Source organism: Mastomys coucha, unplaced genomic scaffold (genome assembly GCF_008632895.1).
Source record: "Mastomys coucha isolate ucsf_1 unplaced genomic scaffold, UCSF_Mcou_1 pScaffold4, whole genome shotgun sequence".
Lineage (NCBI taxonomy): Eukaryota > Metazoa > Chordata > Mammalia > Rodentia > Muridae > Mastomys > Mastomys coucha.
This window is the reverse complement of record NW_022196910.1, coordinates 14,352,752-14,362,217: the sequence shown is the minus strand read 5'-3', so window position 1 is coordinate 14,362,217 and position 9,466 is coordinate 14,352,752. Positions and strand designations below refer to the sequence as shown.

The following is a 9,466-nucleotide window of genomic DNA, read 5'->3' as shown; positions in this document are numbered from 1 at the left end:
GGTTTCCAAATCCTCGGTTCGTGGAACCCCACGCAAGTAGGAGCTGCGGGACGGCATCCTACAGTGGGCCCTCCAGCATCAATCAATACTCAATAAATGCACTATAGACTTGCCTACAGACAATTTGATAAAGGCATTTTCTCAAGTGAGTTTCCAATTCCCAAATATCTCTAGCTTGTGTCAAGTTGACAAAAAAAGCTAACCAGTAGCCCCTCTCCTTCCAGGCAACAGCTACCAAGGCAGAACCTCAACAAGTTGGCCAGAAGTATCTCCATGCAGTCAAAAACAATGGTCCATGGCCTTGAGGACAGACAGAAACAGCTGAGCCCAACAGGACAATAGCCCAAAGTTTGCCCTGTTCAGAATAGCCCTAGTAAGTTAATTCCTGACAGACAGAAGACTCGGGCATCCCCCCATGCATGGGACTTCTACAGCGCTGGAGCCTGGCTGTGTTCCACCTTTGTGGCTAACTGCAGCTATCTGAATGGCTAACAGTTTCCACAATGCAGCTGGGAATTTCAGAAGTACAGATGCCTGTAAATGTACTGGTCTTTCAAAGCTTTTAGTCTGGTATTTCACAGCGCCTGGATTATGAGTCTAGCTGAAAATGAAGCTCTTTCAAACCTCACAAAAGAGGAAGCAAAGATAGCACAACCTCCATGGAGTACTGGCCCAAACAAAGCTCTCACCCACCAGAAAAGTGCATGTGCCTATACCTCAAGCATTTGTTGAGCGTACTTTGTGTCAAGCACTGTGTCAGAGATAGAGAATACAAGTGACAGTGTTAGTCGCAAGGAAGTTCCACTCTACCCTGGGAGCCACGCCAGAGGCAGGCAAACACTCCCGGAGCACAATGCCTCACAGTGATCCACGCTATAGAGAGCCCAGTGTGCGGGGCAGCCAGCTGTGCTGTCTGGGGCAAGGGAGAAGGCCACGGAAGGCAGCACTGGCAGGCCTATTAAAAATTCACTTTCCAGAATAGAGGGAGAGCTCAGGGGAGTGTTTGTTGCTCTTACGTTTACTTTTTTTGTTTATTTGTTTGTTTGGTTTGGGTTTTGGTTTTCGAGACAGGGTCCCTTAATGCTGGCATTCTGTTACTACTGGACCTTGTCACTGTGTAGCCCTGGCTGTCCTGGAACTGACTATGTAGACCAGGCTGGCCTCGAACTCAGAGAGAGAGAGAGAGAGATCTGCCTGCCTCTACCTGCAGAGTGCTGGGATTGAAGGTGTGTGCCGCCACCACCCGACTACATTTACTTAGTTTAAAATAAAGAGGGAGACTAGGGAGATGGCTCTGGCCCAGAGCAGTTCCCAGCACCCACATCCAGTGATTCCAATCATCTATAGCTCGAGCTCCGAGGGATCCAATGCCCTCTTCTGGTCTCCAAGGACATCCACTCATGTGTACAGAGACACATAGATAAGCATAAATCGTTTAAAAAAAAAAAACTCATTTGCTAGCAGGTGGAGAACAGACTACGGGGAGCATGAACAAATCGTGGGCGCCGAAAGAAAGGCACCTGATGTACTCAGATGTGACAAATGCTCCGTCCAGGGCAGTGGCATCAGGAGAGATAAGAAGCATGCGGGCTCAAGATCATAAGTGAATCTCTCCCATATCAGTAGAGTGCTCACAGCCACAGAGTGACCTCCCTGGAGGGCAGCATGGACAGGTTAAGAAGAGTCTGTGTTGTGGAGAAGCCTAAACGTCCATCCCTCACACCCAGTGACATGTCCGCTGTGCTGTGATGACAACCTCCTCTATAGGGCCCTGGCTGGCATACCTGCTTCCTACCCTGAACTTTCTAGCCCAGAAACTGGATAAAGCTTCCCCCACCATCCCCAGCTCCTCTGGCCACAACAACCCTTTTGGCTATGCTAGTCTCTTGGCCCAGGCCACCCCTCTTGGTTAGCAGCTCCTTCCCTCTCTCCTTTCCCCACATGGCCCAGCTCAGTCACGCCATGTTTACTCTGGATTGTCCCAGGTATCCCGGCCTCTGCTTATGTTCTCCCTTTTATCTACAATAAACTTTCTCTTCCCCCATACCTAAGAGCAATCACATCCTTCCTTTTTTATTTCTTTTTTTTTTTTTCCATTCAGTTGCCAAGCTTGATGATATGAGTTCAATCTCCAAGACTACATAGTGGAAAGAGGTAAGGACTTCCAAAAGTTGTCCTCACCTCTGTGCATGTGAATGCACATGTACGTACATACATACATATATACATAAAAACACACACATACATACACACACACATACATACATACACACATATACATATACATATGTGCATATATAAACACATACACATATACACATACATACATACATACAAACAAAAATACATACACATACACTCACAGCCCAGAGGATGCTGACAAAGGTATGAAATCAGGAGACAACATCAGGAGCCCTTCTAACATTGCCATGATCACTAAAAGACATGAAATGAAAATACATATTGTTATTACTCTATTCTTTTATTTCTGTCTTCCTGAAAGATCATCCTCATTTTAAAAAACTTTAAAAAGTTTTTTAACATGCAAACCCATCCTATCGCTATGTGTCCCAAACACAGATGCCTTCCCAGCCCTGTGTGCAGAAGAAAGGCACAGAACTCAACACTCCTTGGAAGAAGTGTTTAATCAGAGCAAGAGGAAAATCTGCAGCTCCATGACTGGCTCTATCAATATGTCTGATGTTATTAGTATTATCATGATTCTTTTACCAAAGTGACAAATAGATTCAATGAGATTTCAATAGTCTCCGATCTAGCGGCTTTTCAGTGATTCTGCCTTCTACTTATAATAGACCAATCAGAGACCCAGTCTCAGGGGAAATAGACAACATTCCTAAGGATGACGCCCGAGGTTGTTCTCTGACTCCCACCTGTACACACACTTGTACACATCCATATACTCGCACACACATGAACACTCATGCACACACATACACACAACTAGGTTCAGGGTAAGAGTCACTTGGAAAATTGAAATGGACCCAAAAACTGCTTCTTCACCCAGCGGCCACTCACTGCAGGGCTTCTGTACAGGGCAGGCTCCGGGCATGAATGCGCAGGGCTGTCTATTCTTCAGACACCAAAGGGGCCAAAGGAAAGAGGACAGGAAGGTTGCTGCATCCTTACCCTGTGTTCGTTGATGAGAAGATCCCGGGCAGCATTGAAGATGAGTGTGTGGAGGTGCTTGGAATAGAATACCAGGGTGTAATCGTAATCAAAGCCATAGATCTCAATGTCTGACAGGCTCATCTCATTGTTCGAGAAAATGGCATCTGGATTCAGCAAGTTGTTCATGATGGAAGGAACCAATTCTAGAAGTAAAGAAAAGAATCTGTCATCTCCTGGGATAGATAGAGGTTGGATGGCTTCTAAATAAAGGGAGCAGTTTGCATATCCATGTAATGTCCAGGGCAGGCAGATCCAAGACTGGGGGTGCAGCTCAGTGGTAGAGCACTTCAGAGGAGGGGAGGGGAAAGGTGGGAGGAGGAGGGAGGAAGAGGGAGGAGGAAGGGAAGAGTAGAGGAAGAGGAAAATAAAGAGAAAGGTAAATTCATGGGGACAGAAAAGAGACTAGTGGCTGTGCCAGATGGGTGAAGAGGTGACTGTTATTGGGTCTAGAATTTCTTTCCAGGTGGTAGAAATATTCTCAATTTGATTATGGTGATGGGCACAGAAGAACGCATTTCATGAATACACTAAGTTCATGGGTGGGGCTCCTGGAGTCCTCATGGGAGTTCAGAGGAATCTCCATCATTCCAGGAGACTGCCACTGAGAAAGAATATGTGCTCCGGTGTCTCAAGAGATCAACATTTTAAAATATATGTCAGTTACAGATTTTATAAGTATACATCATGAAATTTAAATATACCTCACTAACCAGAAAAAGACAGAGAGAGTGAGAAAAAAACATTCTAACATTCAATGTACTGGCTACCCATGTTTTTCATATATATATCCTATAAGGCTGACCTTACTGTACACACAGGCCTGTGTGGCAGTCTCCATAGTTCATATTCAACCACAAGCTCACAGCACCATAGACACTGAGAATATGACCTCAGGCTACTACATGACTTCAATATATGTATTACATATATGTATCTTAACTAACCTGACATTTGACTCGTTTAATTTCTTCCTACTTAATAATAACATCTTTGTAGTGAACAGATCACTTCTTTCAGCTGCTTTCTTAGGGATGGGATTACCCCACCTACCATCAGGGTCCACAAAAGCAGTTTGTGCTGTGGCAGGGTCTCTCTGTGTGAGGGATGGCTATTACATCATTTCTTTTCTTTCTTTTTCTTTTTTTTTTTTTTTTTTTTTTTTTTTTTTGGTTTTTCGAGACAGGGTCTCTCTGTATACCCCTAACTGTCCTGGAACTCACTCTGCAGACCAGGCTGGCCTCGAACTCAGAAATCCTCCTCCCTCTGCCTCCCAAATGCTGGGATTAAAGGTGTGCACCACCAAAATTCCTTCTGCCTTACAACTTCCATGAGTTCAAATGGACCCTTACCACAAGCCAAGCTGCAAGGCAACTGAGGGCTGAGGCTCACTGGCAGAGCGCGCTCAGCATGCACAAGGGCCATCTGACCCCAGCACTGAAAATATAACCTTAAGAAGAAATAGAGGATCTTAGTGTTTTAGCTCTTCTTTGTGTTGGAATACTTTCCTATATTTATCCCCCCCCCAAAATAATTCATCTTTAGCCATGGAATTTTAACAACCTATGATTTTTAACAAGACTAAATCCAGGAAGCAGGAGAACAGCAGGCAACAGCGCCATACCCCTCGTCCACACCTGCTTCCACTCTCACCACATCGATACCTTAAAGATTGTCTGAACACCACAGACTCTGAAGACAGTGTCCCCACAGCCATATTGGTAGAGTGTACACAACACAAGAGAGAGAGAATGTGTGGCTGCAGGTGTGCTGTGGTGTATGTGTGTGTACTATGGTGTGTGTGTGCTGTGGTGTGTGTGTGTGTGTGTGCACTATAGTGTATGTATGTGTGTGCTATAGTATGTGTGTGTGTATGTGTCTCCCCTGTACTGCCCCCAATCAATCAATCAAATGTGAAATTGTATTTTTAAAAACAAAAGCCTAACTAAATAAAGCCAGGTCTGCCCATTATTTTTATTTCTTTTTGACTATGAACACAGTACCCACCAAGGAGCCATCTGAGTAATCAAGACATGCCAACCTTATTGATCAGGTGACCAGACCCCTACCAGGGTAGGGACCCAGCCATAGCCCTGAAAGTTAGAGCCCTTGGAAAACCCAGCAAACGTTAGAAAAACTTCACAGACCTGCAGTCAGTGCCAGATGGTTACCCCTGAGGTGTCTTCCCAAATACATCAAATTAAAATCCCATTTATACTCCACATGGTTTCCAAGCCAGTGCCCGTAAAGGCATGAGTGAGCACAATTTTGCCCACACTGACACTTCTACAAAATTTTCCCAACAAATGACACATTTCTCATTAGGGTGGTGGTGGGTGGTTCTCTGTCTCATTCGCAAGTGGCACAGCTCTGAGGTCAGTAAGTAGACTAAGAAGATAACAGGAGGCAGACAGCTCACATAAGCTCAGTCCAGGTAGGCAGAAGCCAGCACTGCCCAATCCTTAGGGTCTGATACCAAAGATCCCTGCTCTGTGACCAAGGGCCGGTGTAGGTGATGCTATTTCCTGAGTATGACAGATTCACCCAGATGACGTAGGTGAAGCCGGATGGCTTATGGCATGCCCAAAAGCTCCCCTTTCACAAATGACCTTTGTGTGGGACGCTCCGACAGCCTGCTTTAGTTTAGGCTTATATTTAGAAAAAGCGCTGGCAAGAAAGCTCTCTGCCTTCTCACAGCCCAAGTCAAGTCACGTCCTGCAGCCCTAGAAAAAGGAAGTGCGTAAGAAAAAGGCAGTGCATAAGAACCATCACAGGACAGTCGGGTAGGGCCACCCAAGGCTCCCCAGGGCTGGTCACCATGGGCTGTCCATGACATGAGGGTCACCACCTCCACACCTGGCTGTGTCACATGCTGACTTCAACACAGGCACAGGGGGAAGCATCAGAAGCCTGAAGAGACCTCAGCTCCTCTCTAATATGACGACACGAACAAACCACCTTTCCCAGCCACCCACAGAACTAACTGCAGAGGTAGACACAGGAGTAGGTGTAATGGAGAAAGTGAGTTCCTTTTGCACACAACAGAGACAGCAAGAGGTAGACTGGTGCAGGGAAGTGGAGCTCTGAGTACATAAGCCACAAGGAGCTGGAAGCTGTGTCCCCAAGTAGATAACATGGGGTGCTAGAAAACCCCAGCACACTAGGTGGTTTCTGGTTCTCTGTCTGCTAATCCCACAAAGCACTGGGAAATGTGTCAAACAGCATATGATAAATAATCCCAGCACCTAAAAGTACTGGTGGAAAGGTGGGCGGGGAAGGAGAGGAGGGGGAGGGGGCTGGAGTTCAGCCAGCCTGGACCACACAGTGGCATAACCCTGTTTCAAAAAAACAAGTTGTAGCCATTCTGTTTTCATAAAGGCTTGTGATTTTTTTTTTGTACTGTATTATGATGAAATAACACATGTAACAAAATTTACCACCTTAATTTTTTTGTTCTTCTATATTGTTTTTTGTTGTTATTGTTTTGTTTGTTTTTTTGTTTTGGGGATTGTTTGTTTTTTGAGACAGGATTTCTCTGTGCAGCCCTGGCTGTCCTGGGACGTACTCTGTAGACCAGGCTGGCCTCGAACTCACAGAGATCCACCTGCCTCTGCCTCCTGAATGCTGAGATTAAAGGCATGCACTGCCACTGCCTGGACATCCTAATTATTTTGAAGTGTAGTTTAGTGGCTCACCCTCTGGGGTCCCAAAAGCACCATCCAACTCCAGACCTCTGTCTTAGAACAGGCCATACTCCCTACAGAACACCCGACTGCACACCAACCCCCAGTGGCAACACTGTTGCACTGTCTCCAAGAGGCTGGCTGCTCTTCTGCATCTCACACAAGTGGAGTCACCCAGTACCCGCCAGGGCACATAATGTCCTCCACTCATCCATGGTGACACACCCAACAGGTCCTCCCCCTCCTCTTTCTTATTGTTACATTTACCTAACAGTGCCCATGTGGAGGTTGAAGAATGACCTGTGGAAGTTGGTTCTCTTCTGCCATTGGGTCACCAGGCTCAGCAACATACACACCTTCACCCCCAGAGCCATCTCACCAACCCTAATTTATATGCTCTGACAAACTTCCATACTGCTTTTCTTAGTATGTACATTCCTCTGTTTTGCTTTTTAAAGATTCTCCTCAGAATATCATTCATTGACTCTATCTTTACTGCTGACAGGAAAAGAAAATGTAAGGAGGCAAAATTTAGGTTGAGTCTGGTATCTTCCCTCAATTCAATCAACTGTTTTAAACTACATGAAGATCTGAGCTTGAAAAGTACAACTTCCGTCAACCTTGCTTGTGCCACTTTATATTCATAAATGCTAAGTAACTCTCCATTAATAAAAAGCCTCCAGTCAGGCAGGACTATCTGTGCCAGTCACAGAGCAAATGTGGGGAGAGCGCCAAGTAGAAATCCATGGCCTGGGTTCTGTCAAGGGATTTCCTCACATATTCAAAGGCTAAGTGACTGTCGTTCAGCTATTGGGCAGGCAGCCTAGAGAGTCATAAAAGTTGACAAAGTGGATACTAGGGAGATGTCTCAGTCAGTGACATACCTGACCCTCAAGCAGGAAGACTGACCGGAGCACTCATGTGAAAAGCTGGGTGCAGGTATATGGGTGTTTGAAATCCCAGCACTATATGCAAGAGGGTGGGGAGAGGGGGAGGGTAGATCCTTGAAACTCATGACTTGACTACCTGAACTGATGTGTCTCAGGTTCAGTGAGAGACCTGTCTCAAAACTTAAGGCAGATCTAGATCAAAGAAGACACTGGATGATGACCTCTGGCCTCTGTGTGCAAGTACATGCATACATGTCTCGAGCACCCACACAAACATGTATATGTAATGGTAGTAAGCGAGAGAGCAAGAGAGAGAAAGAAACGAACAAGTCCATTACTTCTTCCTGCCATTATTCCAGAAATCAGATGGAAAGGTGAGTTTGACAAAAGGGTCTCATGGCTGCCAGAGATAAGCAATGTTTGTGGACTCTGGCTCTTTGTGCTTAGCCAGTGTGGTTTCACCATCTCAGACCTGGGCCTGACCAGTTGGCCTCTCTTTCCAAGCACAGGGGGTAGGGGTGGGTGAGGGAAGATTTCCCCTCTCATTCCTGGTTCTGGCCAGCTTTGCTCAGCAGGTCCTGAGAAACCACAAGTGGCACCCATCACTTTGAAGGCAGCACAGATGTGACAGAGAAGCCTCAAGATAAAGAAGCCTGGAAGACCAAGCCACCCCAGGAAGGTGACCTGACCTTGGCATAAGTGAAAACTGAACTTTGAGAAGAGCTGTCTGTAAGAACAGCTGACCAGGGCCTCCCATTCTTCCATTGCCAGCACTGTGAGGAACTTGTCCCATTGAGCGTGATGCCCATGAGGCCCCAGTGCGATTCCCTTCCTGACTCCAGGGGGCAAGTGCATGGCCAGTCCAACACCGTGAGGAATCTGGAGCAGCACAGGATATCCCCCACCTCCTAGCAGTTCTGCCAGGTGTACTTCTGGGTCTGTTTGGTAATTTGAAGGAAGAACCAATTTTTTCTTCTTCCAACTTGGGGCCTAGAGAAGATAATTCTGGAGGAGCAAGAAGCTGGAAAGATTAAGGTGGGAAGCAGGGGGAACCACCCAGGGATAACTGCTCAATGCCGGGACCATGCCGTGCTTAGAGCAAGCACCTCTGGCATTCCAATATCACGAGCCCATAAAATGGCTTCTCTGGATTCATTTTATTTCTGTGGTGCCAGGAATCCAACCCACCCAGAGCTTCATGCTCATGGGCAAGCACTGTAACTCACTTCTTTTAAAAATACATTTTTTTTTTGCACTTCAACTAAGTCACCTTAAGTTTTTTATTGCTTTTCAAGGACATTTCAGCTGCCCAAAAGTCTTTCTGCCTGAAATTCTAAATTTTTGCTCTGCATTAAAGGTATTCCCCAACCTCTTAAAACTGTCCTTCCACACCTATTTCAGCAGGACACGTGGTCTGCAGTCTGTGTCTCCACCACATACCGTTGAGTCTGTCAAAGTACGCCTTTCCACGTATGCTCCATGGAAGAACCTCGAGGAAAGTTTTCTCACACAGAATGTTCAAAACATATACCATGTAAAACAGAGTTTAAAAAAAATATTTTTAAATATTAAAAAGACATAAAAATTTATGAATAGAACATAACTTTCCAAATAACAAATTTTTAAAAATCCAAAGAATATGTTGTAAAAGAAAGTACTGGCAGATTTACAAAGTAGGGACATATTAGACAAAAAAAAAAAAAAAAA

At 45.5% G+C, this 9,466-nt stretch overlaps 1 protein-coding gene across 1 annotated transcript in view; it reads right to left on the bottom strand.

Annotated features, from left to right (window-relative positions):
- The window catches only part of Nt5dc3 (5'-nucleotidase domain containing 3), a 64,220-nt gene that overhangs the window by 40,724 nt on the left and 14,030 nt on the right, over window positions 1-9,466 (bottom strand). Inside the window, exon 2 of the mRNA XM_031350151.1 lies at window positions 3,148-3,332. Coding sequence (XP_031206011.1) covers window positions 3,148-3,332 — 185 coding nt within the window. The remainder of the gene's footprint in view (window positions 1-3,147; window positions 3,333-9,466) is intronic.